Below are 16,751 nucleotides of genomic sequence, written 5' to 3'. Positions count from 1 at the left end.
TGTTAACGTCAACTTGCGTTGCTGACTTATCTTTGTATTTAAAATACACAGTTACCATACCAGAGGTATAATTCGAGATTGAGAACATTTTGGATATCTTTCTGTACATGAGTTCAAGGTTGAAGGTATTTTGAATTTTTGAAACATTCAACAGTAAACTTCAACATTTAATGATATAGTATATGTTTCCATGATCTAAAAACTTCATCAAAAGCATTCAAATTCCCATGATTTACATCGTTTCAGTTGTAGTACTATCGACAATAATTCAACGTGGGGCCCCGTCACCCACTAGTCATCAGCCTAGCCGAGTTCGTGGCCCATGCTTCTGGCTTCTTGTCTTCGGAGAGCTACAACCTTCCGGCTCTTTTGGCTTCCTTTTTTTCCTGGGATCTTTTTTCTTCCTTTCCTTTTGCTCCATCATGAGCTTGGAATAAAATCCTTTACTAACCATATTCTCCCGCCCATCATGAGGTATGTGATTGCTCCTGCCCATTCCCTTCCAGCCACTCGCATTCCAATCCCCGCAATAGCCCAGTTGATTCTGTATTAACTCATGTGTCACAGATTCGGTGAATATCTCCGTTCTTCCATGATCAAGGAGTACTATCCCTTCTACATTGCCTACGACGACCTCAAGAAAGCTCTCAAGACTGACTTTGTCGACGAGCCGACCTCCGATAACACCAAGCCCGCCCGCAAAGAATGGTCCGAGGACGATGAGACACACTTTGTCTCCTTGCTCGAGAGCGAACTGGAAAAAGTCTTTATCTTCCAGAAGCGCAAGAGCGAGGAGATTGTTGACCGCATCCAAACGAGTGAGCTCGAGGTAACCGACGTCGTCTCCCGTTTGGACGGCTCCGCCGATTCTCGTCGCCAGAGTGTACGACCCTCTCGTCCGATCCCTACCGATGCAGATTTCTTGATGCTGGAGCAAGTTCTCAGCGATATTATTGCCGACGTTCACGATTTGGCTAAGTTCACGCAATTGAACTACACGGGCTTCCAGAAGATTATAAAAAAGCATGACGTAGGTTTTCTTGGTCTCGTCCTAGATCGCCATGTGCTAACAACCTCACAGAAAGAAACACAATGGTATCTCAAGCCAGTCTTCGCTGCTCGCCTCAATGCCAAGCCCTTCTTCAAGGACAACTACGACGCTTTTGTTATCAAACTATCAAAGCTGTATGACCTCGTCCGAACCAAGGGTAACCCGGTAAAAGGTGATGCATCAGCCGGTGGTACCCAGCAAAACTTTGTGCGTCAAACTACCAAGTACTGGGTCCACCGGGATAATATTACCGAACTGAAACTGGTCGTGCTCAAGCACCTGCCAGTTTTGGTCTTCAATGCCAGCAAGGAGTTCGAGGAGAAAGATACAGCGATTTCCTCAATCTACTATGACAACACAGACACTTGGGAGCTGTATCAGGGCCGCTTGAAAAAGACCGAAGGTGCCGAGGCGATTCGTCTGCGTTGGTATGGTGGCATGGAAAGCGATCAAATTTTCGTGGAGCGCAAAACTCATCGCGAAGACTGGACAGGAGAAAAATCGGTCAAAGCACGTTTCTCGCTCAAAGAGAAGCATGTCAATGCCTATCTGGAAGGAAAAATGACGGTGGAGCAAATCTTTGACAAGGCGCGCAAGGAGGGTAAAAAGAGCCAGTCAGAGATTGATGATTTGGAGCAACTGGCCCGTGAAATCCAGTACCGTGTCATCACTCGCCGATTGGTGCCCGTCACCCGTACTTTCTACCACCGCACTGCGTTCCAGCTGCCAGGCGATGCTCGAGTTCGAATTTCCCTCGACACCGAGCTGACCATGATTCGCGAGGACAACATGGATGGCCGTCAGCGCGCAGGGAAAAACTGGCGTCGCATGGATATCGGCGTCGATTTCCCATTCTCCCAGTTGCCTCCCGAGGACATTGATCGATTCCCTTATGCCGTGTTGGAAGTCAAGCTGCAGACCCAGGCAGGCCAAGAGCCTCCACAGTGGATTCGGGATTTGACGGCCAGTCACTTGGTTGAGGCAGTCCCAAAGTTCAGCAAGTTCATCCACGGAACTGCCACCATGTTTCCAACCCGCATCAACCTGCTTCCGTTCTGGTTCCCGCAGATGGACGTTGATATTCGAAAACCCGCCACTCGTCAATACGGTATCCACAGACCGCTAGCAAGTACGTCGATATCTGCCAACGATGAAGACTCCGATGACGACGAAACACCGGGCACGGATGAAACCACTATAAACAGTCACGCCACCGAGCACCAAAATGGATTGTTCGAGATCAATGGCAACGAACTAGATATCGAAGAGCGCATTGCCGCCCAGCCTCTCCCCGGCGACGAAGACTACCCCTTGTACGACTCTGACGACGAATCGGTTTATTCGGACGAACTAGAAGAAGCCCGCCGTATTGGTGGAGCATACTACGCCCAGCAATTGGTCAAGCATTATCTCTGTCGAACCGGCCACGCTGTTGCACAGGGTCTAATGGCAATCATCCCCCGCCCCCGTCCAACATCTCTGCCACCCCCAGAACAGCGTGGCATTGCAGTCATGGGAGCTCAGCGTCGCACCATGCAGCGCTTCCAGGCCCCTCCTGGTAAACGTAAGCAACCCCCACCAATCGTCCCGTTACACACAAACAAACAACTAACTCTTTCCCTCCCAGGCATTTTTGTCCCCGTCCGCGTCGAACCAAAAGTCTACTTCGCCGCCGAACGAACCTTCCTTTCCTGGCTCGAATTTTCCATCATCCTAGGCGGCATCGCCGCGACCCTTCTCAACTTCGGCGCAGACTACGCAACCCTCATCTCCGCCTGGGCCTTCACCATCCTCGCCGCCGGCGCCCTCGTCTACAGTCTCTTCCTGTACATCTGGCGCGTGGACAAGATCCGCAAACGCCGCGACGTCAAGCGCGTCTACTACGAGCGCTGGGGGCCGACGGTGGTCAGCGTCGGCCTGGTTGTTATCATTTTGGTTAATTTTGCGCTGCGCGTACGCGCCGGCGGATTCATGGCTGAGCCGGGCTCTGGATCTCCGGGTCGGGAGTCTCCGCATCGCGAGCTGTAGACTTGTCGTTCTTGGTTTGGAAGAGTTACTGCCTTTTTGGTCTTTTCTGTATCTGAGCGGCTTCTTTCGGTTTGTATTTAGGCGTCTGGGCGGCGTTGGATATTGTAAACCACGTATAAACTGCATGCATGCCATTGCAAATATGAAAATGGTACTTGGTACTATGATGTTTGGTTTTGTCTGTGTTTCTCTTGTAGGGCTCGTACCATGATATCGGATAGTTGAGAAGCAGTCGACAACAGAATGCTAGTTACCAGGGTACATATGTATTCATGTCTTCTTGTAGGGGTATCTTGTAGTAGTAGTTTCCAGTATCATATAGCTGCGCGAGCTACGTATTCCAAGCGCATATCACAAAAGGCCACTCGTAGCGTTCATTCCTCCAACTCGAACTGCATCTCTCGGTCTAGCTTGACTGTCAGTATATCTGAATCCAAGTCGCTGCAGGTACTCACCCCATATCTTATTCGCATGCGCAATTATCGTCTCGGCCTTGTCCTTCAGCTTCGCAGCGTATCTCTCTGCCTCGGTGGGATAGAGCTGGCTTTTCTGCGCTTTGCGTGGGTTTGCCTAGACACAAACAGTCAGTTCAATCAAGATTCAACAACCATATCAAATCGAAAAGAATAGAAAAGAAAAGAAACACACCATCATAAGCACAGGGACCAAATCTTTGGGCTCGGCCTCGGCCAAAGCCCTAAGATTCTTGAACCCATTTTCCCTCAAAAGTCGCGCAGTCCAGCTCTTAACGAAGGTAACCTGTGCCATCTCTAGTAGGTCCGCGCGGGCACCGGCCTCGAGTCGATCGCGCATATGATCCAGCACAGCAGCGAGCATACCCCAATTCATACGCTGGCAGAATTTGACGATACCGGCCGCGAAACCGTGGCACTGTTGGGCCAGAGCTTGGAGTGTGCCGCGGGGGATTTTGTAGCGGGTGGATATTGTCGAGAGGGGGACTTCGTTGCTTAGATCACGTAGCTGGAAGGCTGTGTAGGCGCGGCGGTAGATGCGGGCTTGTTTCATTTGGGTGGGGTCTGATTCTTTTAAAGAGGCGCCTGTTTGGACCCTGCGTGGTTCATGGGTTAGATAAGATTGCATAGGAGGTGCGCGTTGGAGATACGTACATTGTGTTAACGAAACCTGGTTGGACGCCGACGAATTGTAGTGCGCGGAGACCGCTCTCGTCCAATCGGTCGAGTTGGTCGCGGAATGTCTGCCAGTCGATTGATGTGTTCATGGCTGCTTGGAGGGGAGTGAACATGTAGAAGATGTGCATGTCGCCGTCCATGACGAAGGCTTGCATTGCGCGTTTTAGTTCTTCGTGGACGAATAGGCCGTCTTCGGGTGAGAAGGCTGAGGCCACGACGGCCTGTCCCAGTGGGGTGGCTTCGTACGATTCATCGTCTTTGAAGATAAGAAGTTCTTCGTTGACTAGTTCTTGAAGTGCGGATTTCATTATAGTGTAGGCAAGTTTCTTGTCCAGAGCGCGATAGAGCAAGGTGCACCGGACATAGTCTTGAATTGCTTCGCATCCAGACACCAGTCCCGTTGCTATTGCTTCTAACAACGCTCTTCAAAATATGAGCCGAACGTTCAAGCAAATAAAGGGAAATAACATACCTCTTGAGGCCTCTTTTCTCGGGTCCCAGACAACTTTCAATGGCCGGCATGTCTGCGTCTAGCAAATCACACACGGCTTGCATGTCGGCCTTGGCGCATATTAAATAGGTCTCGCCGGCTTCATCCTTGCCTTTGCGTCCTGCACGGCCGCACATTTGGCGACTGTTCTTATCAGCTTGTAAATTTCACATGAGGAACAAGAATGCTTACAGCATTGCCGGTCCTACCAGATCACGGCCCATTCTCGCGCCAATTATAATTACTCTCCGTGCCGGAAGATTAACACCAGCAGCAAGACTGCATGTGGCCACGAGGACTTTCAACACACCCTGGTCATACGCCTGTGCAATGAGTTCCCGCTCTTCTGCCATCATTCCAGCATCTGTGGCGGTTATTAGTGGGGCGGATGAACTCGTTTTGGGAAACAGAATACTGACTGTGAAACCCTGCTCCTTTGACGATTGTTGTCTCCAGAGCCGGGTCCAGCCCGCAGGAGAGACTTCGTAATTCCGCCAGAAGATCGAGGCGTTCATTTAACTCTTCGGGCTCCGCTGGCGGCATGGCTTCGCCAATAGTTGTAGCGTGGATCTGACATGCATGACGGCTGCCACAAAATACCAATGATCCAAATCCAGCAGCCGCAGTCTCGACTGCTAACGCTACCATGGCATTGGTGGAAGAGTTGCCGAGTTGCTTGAAGGTAGATGGCTCGATGATTCGGTGTGGGGGAATGGTGTCGTGTAATGAGGCGGCTGCAGTCAGCTTGGACGCTGTTTGGAACAATTGTCTTGAGGTTGCGGCTGGGTATATCCCATTCTCGTAGACCAAGTATTCGTCAATGGGGATAGGTCTGTAAGTGGAAATGAAAAATTTGGCATTCATCCACTGTGCCAACATCTCGGTGTTCTTTTGCTCGGTTAGGGTAGCCATCTCAAAGATAAGAACATGGACGTACAGAAAGCGTGGCGCTCATTCCAATGATTTGGATATCCTGCTGCAATAGCAGCAGCTTCGTCACCATGAGTTCCAAAAGATATCCCCGGTGCTCATCATCGAGCATGTGTAACTCGTCGAGAACCACGACTCCCAATTCTCCGATACTACACTCCTCGATCGCGGTATTTATTAACGAATTGGCCTAAAAGGATAAGATCAAAATCATGCACAGAATCTCGATTTCCAACAGTGCATACCTTCTCTATTGTACAAACAGCGATGTCGGTATCGGCCCAGGTGGCTGTCGTTCGACTTCCACCAAAGAACCCCGTCACACGAATATTTTTCTGCAGCCGCTTCCATCGCCTGCGAGGGAAGTTGGCGTCGCTTTCTTCTTCGTCGGGGATATTTTTCTCGACATCTTGCACAATGTGCCGCATCCACTTAAGCTTTTCTTGGACCAGTGCAACATAAGGTAGAACCAGAAGCGCCTTGCGCCCAGGATTCTCAATAATTCGTTTCAAAAGCAATACATCAGCAACAAGAGATTTGCCACCGCCCGTCGGAGCCGTATAAACCAAATGCCTTTCTCCAGAGAGTAATCCCTTGGCCAAAAGACAAGACGCCTGCCACGGGTAGATACTCCTAACCCCCAGAGCGGCAAAATTCGCGATCAAAGCCGGCGGCAGGCCATACTTTGGATTAGCAAGAAACAGCAAGGGGTTCTGACTCGAAGGCGGGGCCGACGCACCCCTTTGCCGATCTCCATCCTGGGCCTCACCAGCACCAGCAGCAAGACGAATCTGGCTGGCGGTAAAGCGCTGTACGGGGGCGGTTAGCAGATCACGAGCCGTCTCCAACGGAGCGGATTCCAGCAGGTCTTCTGCATTGGCATTTCGGCCACGGAAAGCAACCTGCTTTGCGACCAACCCGGGCGCCAAATAGAGCTGCTCTGAAGGTCGCTTCTGTCCTGCGACGGGCGCTACGTGATGAGCCTGTTTCCGGGCAATATCGATGGTGGTCTGAAACCCACGAGACTGATGACCCGATGTCGACATTCCTGAAACGATGTCAGGTCATAACACCAATAGGACCAATTGGATTAGATCGAAATTTCCGCTGTCATTTCCACAAACTTGAAAACCATGTTCATATTTTTCTTCATATGATTGTTATTCTGCGCGGATTGGTCCTAACGGCCTGAGGCAAGAGAGCATTATGTCAGCCTGCAGATCGCGTATATCCGCTAGTCTCGATCGGGAAATAACTCTCCAAGTGAGACGCGCTGCTGATCGCTGGTATTTGCGAGGGTGCTATGTATTTTTTCCTTCATTTTATCGTTTTGTTGCTCTTAGCTCATGCATGATTTCCCATGCTTTTGTCCCTGGTTGTATTTTCCGATGTGGTCCATGGGCCCCTTACTCGAAGATTACCACTCTATGAGATCGTAGGTGGATATGTGGAGGCAGCCGTTAAGTCTTATTGTGGCGCACAGTCCTAACACCTTTTATAACTGTTCATAGAAACCTGTAGATTTCTATAGATTTTTATGGATGCCCAAGCCTGAAACTGATTGTGATTGGAAGTTACAGGTTGTTTTCAAGCCGGTATATCGGAGCCGATATGGGTCGGCTGATGTCTGGTCTCTGGGGCGGCGTTCTGGATCTACCTTGAGCTAGCACCAAGCCCTACCATCAGTCTACATTTTGGAATGAATCCAAATCTACAGGGCTGCTGTAAACATTTCGAAAATGAATGATAATTTGGTATCGGGGAGAGACAGAGAGGAAAAAAAGAGAGAAACCGGGATCCAAATTTGGGTGCACATCCCGAGACCAGGTACAGAGTCTGAGACCCGATCGGGGTGGAGGCGTCATAACGACTGTATCATGAGTCGCGCGTACCACATTATGCAATTAGGATGAGGATTCGTAGACTTTTCATGAATTGATAGGATCTTGAGATTTCCCATACGTGTATCGGTGACACGGAAATCGGTTGATCATGCAAAGTTGGAATGTGATATATATCCCCTTGTAGAGTGTGGAACGGGTTCAACCTCCGGACATAAATACCACAGAGACAAAAGAACAAAAAGTGTCTATCGACCTCTGATTTATTTATATTTTATAACAAGCTTGATCATGGTGATTGGCATTCGAAGTGACATCTATTGTACATATTTGAATCCGTTGTCAGAGGTCTGATCGCCGTATATCCCAAACGTTAGTTGGCCTGATCCCACAACCCTAAGATCAAACAGATCAGCCAGACCAAATGCATTATTTTTGAGGAGATAAAATTTCGAAAAAAGTTAGAAAAGTTGAAATGTTAAACTAGATCTAATAATTTTGTTAGAATAAATTGTACATTGCCACGATTTTCCCGGGTTAGACCGGCACGTTATACCAAAGGGAGCTCAGGCCTGGACATCAATGGCTTCGATCATCATTGGACCAAGTGGGAGAAGTTTAAATTACCTATGAATATGAGAAATTTTGAAGGTAGCGTATTTTCTTCTCATATTATTCAGCTATTTGCCTCTTACCTACAACGTAGGTATGTTTCTCTTCTCTTATATAGCTATCTTTCTATACCTCGCCACAATATCACTCCTATCCTACTTCATCAACCCGGTGAACGTGTCTAGTCATGCTTAGATGGGTCCAAATTTATAGACCCCCTTTGGCCCTATGGAACCCGAGGTTCGCGGTGAATACGTAGTGTATTGTTTGTGTCGCACAGGATTCAAGACGAACGGGGAAAGAATCACGAAATAAAAGTCAACTCTAAAGGTACCGTCGTATATAAATGATGTATGCGTTGTATCTAGTAAATTTCTTACTTTCCAATAGATACATACAATTATGTATATATCAAGGTACATATATATGACAACGGCATGTTTTCTATAGGGTTTCTTTTTGGGATTTCTACAAGGAACCCACCGTTCTGCAAGAGCCCAAACCAGACCTTACACAACATACCATATGCCATATTTTTCTCTATGAAGTTGGAGATTACATGAGATTATACTACTCCAACATGCCAGCATTCCTGGAGGAATGAGTAATTCCCTATATCTCTCTCTCCCTCTCAAAATCACCCATTAGAATTGAACTTGAGCAAGGGGAATAAGAGAGAAAGTTGCTTTTTGGTTTCCCGTCATATTAACATATCGGGACTAGGGGCTGGTCGGGATCCTCGACGCTCTCTCTCTTTTTTCCTTTTTCCACATATCGCCTCTTTTCTCTCACTCACTTCCTCTCTCTTCTCTATTCCTCCACCCCCCTTCCCCATTCCCCGTTGGGCTATATCGTCTCTTTTCCCGCTAAATACCTTTTGACCCGCTCTCCCGATATCTACTCTTTTTCCTTTCTTCAACTCTCTCTTCCTTAATTACCTTGTTACTGTTTTAACGCTTAATTCTCTTGCCAATTCCCCCATACTGTATTTTGTTTTTCTTATTGTTTCCTCTTGTTTCCTGATCCCTATCTCTTTCTATCCCCTAGCTCGCTCCACTTTGGGCTTTCTTCTGTAAGTTCTTATTTTCTTCCCCTACACTCTTTTCAGAATTCAATCTTGATATCGGTGCCCAGAACCAACCCTTCTTCACCCCTGCAGAGAAATAAGATCTGACGCGGTCCACTCTTTGTCCTTCCCACTTTTCTTGATTTTTCCCCTTTGCTCAACTTCTTCTTTTTCGTATAATTTCATGTTCTCGCGTTCCACCATATTTTTCAAGATTTCCACTATTTCCCCTTCCCACCTCCTTCCTATTCTCATTTCCCACATTCCTCTCATTGATATTCTTCCCCCCATCTCGGAACAGCTTCGGATCCCCGTGGACTAATTAACCGCTCACAGCAAGCAACCTGATATTTCTCAACTCTGGCATCATCCATTTCAATCTGTGGATGACTAAGTTTCAGTTTCGATGACCACCCCCAACTCTCCGGAGGCAGTGGCCGATTCGGCTAATGGCTCCGCCACGTATGGCACGCGATCAAGAGGTCGCAATGCGCCTAGGCCAAATTATGCCGAGGATCGTGATCTGGAAATGGACGTCGATGCCTCCGCCTCCAAATCAGCGAAGCGTAACAGTGGCGTAGCCCTTAACAACATTGTCAACGGTTCTAATCCTGATGAGAAGACTTCGTCGGCGCCACGCAAGAGCCTGAACGGCAACGCTAACGGCGCTAATGGATCGGCAAAAGATGCCATTCCGGGAACTTCTTCATTTTCCGCCAGGCCGGAGGATGTGAACGGGTCTAATTTGAGAAAACGCAAACAACCCGCCAGCACACCAAATTCCACACCCACTTCGGGTAGTGCTGCTAAGAAAATATTCACATCTGCCCCGGGTGATTCCGAAGGGGGCTATTTTACCAATATGATGAGCTTCGAAACTCATGGTCCCTATTTGAAGGATGGGAAATTAATAGCTGACGATGGCACCACATTTGGTCTTAACGGTTGGTTGCCCACCACAATTTATTCAATATGAAACTAATCATTCCCAGACCACGTCTATCTAATCTGTGAACCTCCGGGTGAACCATATTACTTGGCACGAATCATGGAGTTTCTTCCTTCAAAAACAAAACCAGACGGATTTATCGAGGCCTTAAGGGTTAACTGGTATTACCGTCCACGAGACATCCAACGTCATTCTCCCGACACTCGATTTGTTTTTGCTTCGATGCATTCTGACACTTGTCCACTCCCTTCATTACGGGGCAAGTGCGATGTCCGGCATGTATCAGAGATCGAGGACCTTAACTCCTACAAGAAGACGAGGAACTGTTTCTGGTACGACAAAATGTTTGACCGATATATCCATCGCCTCTACGACGTCATTCCCACTAAAGATATTATTAACGTTCCCTCAAATGTCAAGAAGGTTCTTGATGAACGCTGGAGGTTCATTCTTGTTGAGATCGGTAAAGGGAAAGAATTGACCGGTGCTGTCAAAACTTGCAAACGATGCCGTCTTTACGCTGCGAACTCCGAATCTGTCGATTGCGCGGTTTGCCATTCTACTTATCACATGGGCTGTGTGCGACCTGCTCTGACCAAGAAACCCGCTCGAGGCTTTGCTTGGGCTTGTGCCGCTTGCAGCCGTGCCCAGGAACGAAAACTTGAAGCACGTAACACGCCACTGACCGGCGGAGCTCGGGCAGACGGGGAAGATATCATCATGGAAGAAGAAGAGGAGGAGGACCCTCATAACCATGCAATTGGTGCAGCAAACGGTACTTCTGTGAGCACTCCGGCAGCCGAGGAAGATTTCATGCCCCAACCTGCAACTGCGGAGCAGATGGCACAAGCCAAAATGTGGCCATACCGATACCTGGGTATTCATTGCCGCGTAGAGGACGCCCTGGATTACGATGATCGAATTTACCCTCGAGCAAGCTCACGTCTAGGAACGCGCCACCAAGCGATGGTGGCTGCGTGGCCCGGTCGCCCCATTGAATATGTGAAGCCACTCGATAAGAAGAAAGCAAAGGTTAAAAAGGATGGCAAGTCTAAGGATGCGCAGGCTGCACTGGAAGCCGCTAAGAACGAGAGAGCCAACCGACCGAAATGGGTTCTAGACGAGCCGACAGGTTACGTTCATCGTGGTCTGGATGAGCCAGTTTCAATCAACGAAAAAACCGGAAAGCAAGCGCGCACTGCCGAACCCATGTTCAAGATGCCTACCCCCAACCAGATTTCTTCACGAGGCGAAGACAATGCTCCCGGCTCACATTTGAGTGATGCTGATCGGGAAAAGTTCATCGACGATTACATGCGCCAAGCCAAGGAACTGGCCCCCGGTATTGGGGTTGAGAAGCACTCTACCAACTTCCTCGATAAAGCCCTTTCAATCCTATACTCCGAGAGCTTTGACGTACCAGCGGCCTTGGCTAAGCTGAAGAAGACCAACAAATACAAGGATCTCAAGGAACCTCATATTAAACCAGAAGAACTCAAGCTCTTTGAACAGGGTGTCGCCAAGTATGGATCGGAATGGCGCAACATTATGAAGCACGTCAAGACTGTTCCGATCTATCAGATCGTCCGATTTTACTATATGTGGAAGAAGACCCCGAGCGGTCGAAAAATTTGGGGCAGCTACGAGGGCAGGCGTGGGAAAAAGGAGGTTCGCCGCCACAGTATTACTTCATCGAAACTGCTCGACGATGTTGCCGATGATCATGATGATTCTGCTTTTGACTCCGAGAAAGCGGTTCTCGCGAAGCGTGGATTCCATTGCAAATTCTGCTCCACTCGCAGTTCACGACAATGGCGACGAGCACCTCTAGTTCCCCCAGGCACTGTCATCCCTGCAGAGCCTTCAAACAAGAAGGACAAAGGTCCTATGCTCACGGTCTCACTTTGTCTCCGTTGTGCTTTGCTGTGGCGGAAATACGGCATTCAATATGAGGATGTGGACGAGGTTGCGAAGAGGATTGCAAACAGCGGTAACAAGTCATGGCGTCGCCGCATTGACGAGGAAATGTTGGCGCAGTTGATTGTCGCTACTGAAACCCCGTTCACGATCACCAATGCAACCGCCGCCACAGCTACCTTGATGGGCATTCCGCTTGATACAAACCCTCGACTCATGCAGGATGGCAGAGATAGCAAGGACAACAAAGATAGCAAAGACGGCAAAGACAGCAAAGACAGCAAAGACGGCAAAGACAGCAAGGACGGAAAGGACGGCAAGGTCGATCTGGTGAAGAAGAAGACTAAGGAAACCCCCGCAACCTCAACTGCGACATCTGTCGAGCCTATGCCGAAGAAAAAGACAGGGATTGAGAAAGTTGTGGAAGTTGCACCGATTATTCCCGACCCCCCAAAGGCCAAGACCCTCCCTTGTGCGATTTGCAACCAAATCGAGCCTTCGGGCGAGGATCATCTTTCATGCCGGGATTGCCGTCTTACAGTTCATCGAAATTGCTACGGTGTCCGAGACTCGCGAGCTAGCAGCAAGTGGCTGTGTGATATGTGCTCCAACGACCGCACCCCGTCAATCTCTACAAACTACACCTGTGTTCTTTGTCCAGTCTCATGGACTGAACATGACCTCATGGAGACCCCCAAGAACCACTCCCGGAAGAAGACTGAGCGCGACAAGGAGAAAGAGCGCATGGAAAAAGAAATGGTTGCTGAGGCTATCAAGCTATATCGTCAGCGGCAGGAGGCTGTTGGTAAGCCCGTCGGCCCCCGAGAACCCCTGAAGCGAACCGCAGGCAACAACTGGGCTCACGTGCTTTGCACTTTGTGGACTCCAGAATTGAAGTATGGTGACGCGGAGGAGCTCGAGCCCGCAGAAGGGTTCGGATCCATCCCCAAAGAGAGGTGGCGCGAGACGTGTAAGGTTTGCAAGTCAAGCAAGGGTGCATGTCTACCTTGTAGCTTTGCTGGCTGCAACGCTCACTTCCATGTTGGCTGTGCTTTCCAAGCAAACTACCGATTCGGTTTCGATCTCACACCTGTCAAGAGCTCTCGCCGCGACAGTATGCGACCTATCCGCCTAGGTGACGATGTTGGAGCCGCCGTCCCTGCTGTTTACTGTCCAAATCATAGCGTGCCGAATGGACTACACGAGATTGGCGAACAGACCAGCCAGAACCACCTCAATGCTCTTCAGTTGTTCGCTCAGACCTATAAGCAAGCTGACCTGGCTCTCACTGGAACAGTCCGCAAGGCAGCGTACATGCAACAATCTGTTGGAGCCCCGCAGCATACTGTTAATAATACACACCGTCGGGCTTCGACGAGCACTGTACCGGCTGCTCCCAAGGATACTCCCAAGGCCGAGGACCCGGCTGACGATCCTATGGACATTGATACAGACGCTAATGTTGCGCCACGTCCAGCTGCTGTTGGTGCCGAGACCAACCGCAAATGTGTTCGTTGCGCTACTGGATTTAGTCCTAAGTGGTGGTCTCTTGGACGTCGACCTGATGTTCGGCCACCCATGGCCAATGGATCAGGACACCTCCACCATCCCCAAGGTTTCGCTCCACTTGATCTTGGCGAACAGGTATATGAATGCCACAAGTGCCGTTTGAAGAACCCAGCGCCTCCTCCTCCCCCTCCTGCTCCCGTGGCTGTGCCTGAGCCTCAAGCCGACCCCCGGCCCTCGCCTTACGCTGCTCAGCGTCCCATGATACCCACTGCACGAATGCCCAGTCACGGCCACGGTTTTTTGCCGCACCTACACCAGCACCCCCCTCCCCCGAGCGGTGTCCTTGGGCGACCAATGCCTCCAACTCACCCACACAATGGACCCCCCGGCTCAGCATACCCCGGACCTTACGAGCAACGTCCACCCCCCGACAACGGCATTCGCAATGGCATGTCGCCATCTCCTTACCCCTCAGGACCACCTCCCCACCACATGAACAACTACCCACACCCTCACCCCGCAGGGCCACCCCCACAGTATACCAGCGCAGGGCCGGTACCACCGCCACCACCCTATGCCACGCACCAGAGCCCATATGGCCCTGTGCCAGCGCGGTCGCCGCATCTTTCACAGCCACCGTCGCGCGCATATGCAGCCTCTGCATCCCCTCCAATTGTGCAGGCAACAACGGTTAACCGCTCACCCCAGACCTCATTGAGCGCGCTTAATGGTGGCCCGCCTCCTCGAATGTACTCTGTTGACCGTGGTCTTGGGGCACCCTCTCACTCACCGCCGGTGACCCAAGCGCGTCTCGACCCGCGCGGGCCCACTCCACCTACCCGGCCAGAAGATACACCACCTTCACTCATGGGCGGACAGCCAAGCACTGGTCGGCATTCGGGTGTCAACGGTACTGCTGGGACGGGAGCAAGCGCAAGCCCGTCGCTAAAGAACCTTCTCTCATAATGAAAACGAGGAGCTCTGACCCAGTGCTCATAATCGAGTTGTATGATAGTGATCTACGTCTTTTCAATTTGCTTTTACTGCTTCTGCATTTGCATGCCACGATATTTCCTGAACAAGTGTGCCTGGCTTTGGGATACCTTTCCCCCATGCTTTATCTTCTTTGTGTTTCTGGTCCAAGAGAACCTTTGGTGCCTTCGCTCGTCGTACACCATCTCTTGTCGCTTCGTTTGCACTTCTACTTCTACTTATTATGTTTCTTATGTCTTGTTTCTCGGCGTCTTTGATCACCTTGGGGTGTGTCCGTGGAGTCTGTTATAGGAGTGGTTAGGGATTGTGGAAAACATGGTTTGCATGGAGCTATTATGATTGATATTACCATTACTCATTGTTTCCGGTTAGAGGAAAGATTAGCATTGCTATCTGCGTTTAGTTTCTTTCTTCCATCGTGATCCCCCAAGAATATTCCGAGGTATTCGGTAGACTGGGATTATAAACCTCTTCACTTTCCGGGTAAATCGGCCCGGGCCATGAAAATGGCTGACAAATTACCGATGAGGTCAGTTCTGTAGTGCAACAAGTCGATCCACACTCGGCGATACCTATAAAACACACCTTCTGTAAATTTGTGCTGGAAACAAATCTCTGACACAGCACATATCATTCACAATGAGCGACACCATGCGAGCTATCGGTAAGTTAAAGCGAGGGTGAAGACCTCGGGAGCATGCCCAGATGCTGAAGGAGATCCCCCACCTGATATCATTGTTGCCAAGATACGCGATATCGATATATATCAATCACATCGCTATGCTTTTCTACGCCATTCACAGTTCCAATCTCGCATCAGATCGCAATGTACTCAAACCCGCGAAAAAAACAAACTAACAACGCGTAGGCATCAAAGGCGGCAAGGGCCCCGCATCAAGCCTCTTCATCGACCAGATCGCCAAGCCCACCCCCCAAGAAGGCCAAGCAATCATCAAGATCCGGGCCTTTGGACTGAACCGCATGGATTTGCTGCAGCGCGAGGGTCTGTACCCGCTTCCGCCGCAGGCACCCGAGACCATGGGCGTTGAATTCTCCGGTGTGATTGAGAGCTTCGGCCCGGACGGCCATGAAGACTTCAAAGTCGGAGACGAAGTCTTCGGACTTGCCTATGGCGGTGCTTATGCGGAATACATTGCGGTGTCCGCGAAAATGCTAGTTCACAAGCCCAAGGAGATTTCATGGGAAACGGCTGCTGGTATTCCCGAGGTAAGCACAACTCCTCTTATTCTATTGTAATAGCAATGGCAATGGCAGAAAAGCAAAGCCAATATCAGCGTCGGTGTACGTTACGCACACAGAACCTCGCTGACAAAATTCAGACCTGGATCACGGCCTCGCAGGCCCTCTTCTTGATTGGCGAGTTCCAATCTGGCCAATCTATCCTCTGGCACGCCGGTGCCTCCTCCGTCTCAATCTCGGGAATCCAGCTTGCCAAGGCCGCCGGTGCGAGCGCTATCTACGCTACTGCGGGCTCGCAAGAGAAAATTGATTTCCTGGAGAAGGAGCTCGGCGTGACAAAAGCCTTCAACTACAAAACTCAAGACTGGGCCGCGGAAATCCAAAAGGCCACCGGCGGCGCGGGCGTCAACCTAACCGTCGACTTCATCGGCGCTACGTACTTCCAAGGTAATCTGGACGTGGCGGCTCGGGATAGCCGCATTGTGCTTCTCGGTTTGATGGGCGGTGGTAAGCTGCCTGACGGAGTCAACATTGCGCCTTTGTTGTTCAAGCGGGTCCGGATCGAGGGAAGTACTCTCCGATCGAGGGATGTGGAATATCAGCGTAAGTTGAGGGATACACTCGTTGACCATGCTCTGCCGAAGTTTGTGGATGGGACCTTTAAGGTTTTTGTTGAGAAAGTTTTGCCGTTTGAGAAGATTGAGGAGGCTCACAAGTTGCTTGAGGGTAATACCACTAAGGGCAAGATTATCTGTGTTTTTGAGTAGGTGGGTTGTATGGTTGAACTGATGACAATGAGAATAGTAAAATGATATGCAGCAATGTGCAGCAATGTGGATTTTGATACATACTAAGACAGAGGGTACTACATGCACATATGTACGTAGCCTACATACATACATGTGTTTATATGTACGTCGCTATGTACGTCGAAGCTTCCAAAGTACCATGCTGTGCCAGCCTTTGTGATTGGTCATGGACTTACTCCAATCATAAGCGATCAGCAACTGAACC

General features: G+C 49.9%; 4 protein-coding genes across 4 annotated transcripts; 3 read left to right on the top strand and 1 right to left on the bottom strand.

Annotated features, from left to right (window-relative positions):
* Positions 1-469: 469 nt before the first annotated feature.
* On the top strand, positions 470-3,079 carry vtc4 (putative vacuolar transporter chaperone (Vtc4); the record flags this gene model as incomplete). Its single annotated transcript, XM_057244054.1, has 3 exons — positions 470-474; positions 568-1,030; positions 1,082-3,079. 3 exons carry the CDS (start codon positions 470-472, stop codon positions 3,077-3,079), a joined length of 2,466 nt encoding a protein of 821 aa, XP_057095592.1.
* Positions 3,080-3,453: 374 nt separating this feature from the next.
* N7529_008526 (DEAD/DEAH box helicase) lies at positions 3,454-6,696 on the bottom strand (the record flags this gene model as incomplete). Its single annotated transcript, XM_057244053.1, has 9 exons — positions 3,454-3,485; positions 3,535-3,649; positions 3,728-4,148; positions 4,207-4,653; positions 4,703-4,864; positions 4,913-5,084; positions 5,140-5,608; positions 5,658-5,840; positions 5,896-6,696. 9 exons carry the CDS (start codon positions 6,694-6,696, stop codon positions 3,454-3,456), a joined length of 2,802 nt encoding a protein of 933 aa, XP_057095591.1.
* A 2,879-nt stretch (positions 6,697-9,575) lies between these two features.
* Positions 9,576-14,510, top strand: N7529_008525 (DNA-binding E3 ubiquitin-protein ligase SNT2; the record flags this gene model as incomplete). The annotated part of the gene is made up of 2 exons (XM_057244052.1): positions 9,576-10,113; positions 10,162-14,510. The coding sequence occupies 2 exons, from the start codon at positions 9,576-9,578 to the stop codon at positions 14,508-14,510; spliced, it is 4,887 nt and encodes a 1,628-aa protein (XP_057095590.1).
* Positions 14,511-15,176: 666 nt separating this feature from the next.
* On the top strand, positions 15,177-16,504 carry N7529_008524 (NAD(P)H-quinone oxidoreductase; the record flags this gene model as incomplete). Its single annotated transcript, XM_057244051.1, has 3 exons — positions 15,177-15,201; positions 15,406-15,764; positions 15,878-16,504. 3 exons carry the CDS (start codon positions 15,177-15,179, stop codon positions 16,502-16,504), a joined length of 1,011 nt encoding a protein of 336 aa, XP_057095589.1.
* Positions 16,505-16,751: the final 247 nt, after the last annotated feature.

The sequence above is a fragment of the Penicillium soppii genome, assembly GCF_028829465.1.
Source record: "Penicillium soppii strain IBT 18220 chromosome Unknown utg000006l, whole genome shotgun sequence".
Lineage (NCBI taxonomy): Eukaryota > Fungi > Ascomycota > Eurotiomycetes > Eurotiales > Aspergillaceae > Penicillium > Penicillium soppii.
The sequence above is the reverse complement of the archived record's forward strand: the minus strand, read 5'-3'. Positions and strand labels throughout refer to the sequence as shown.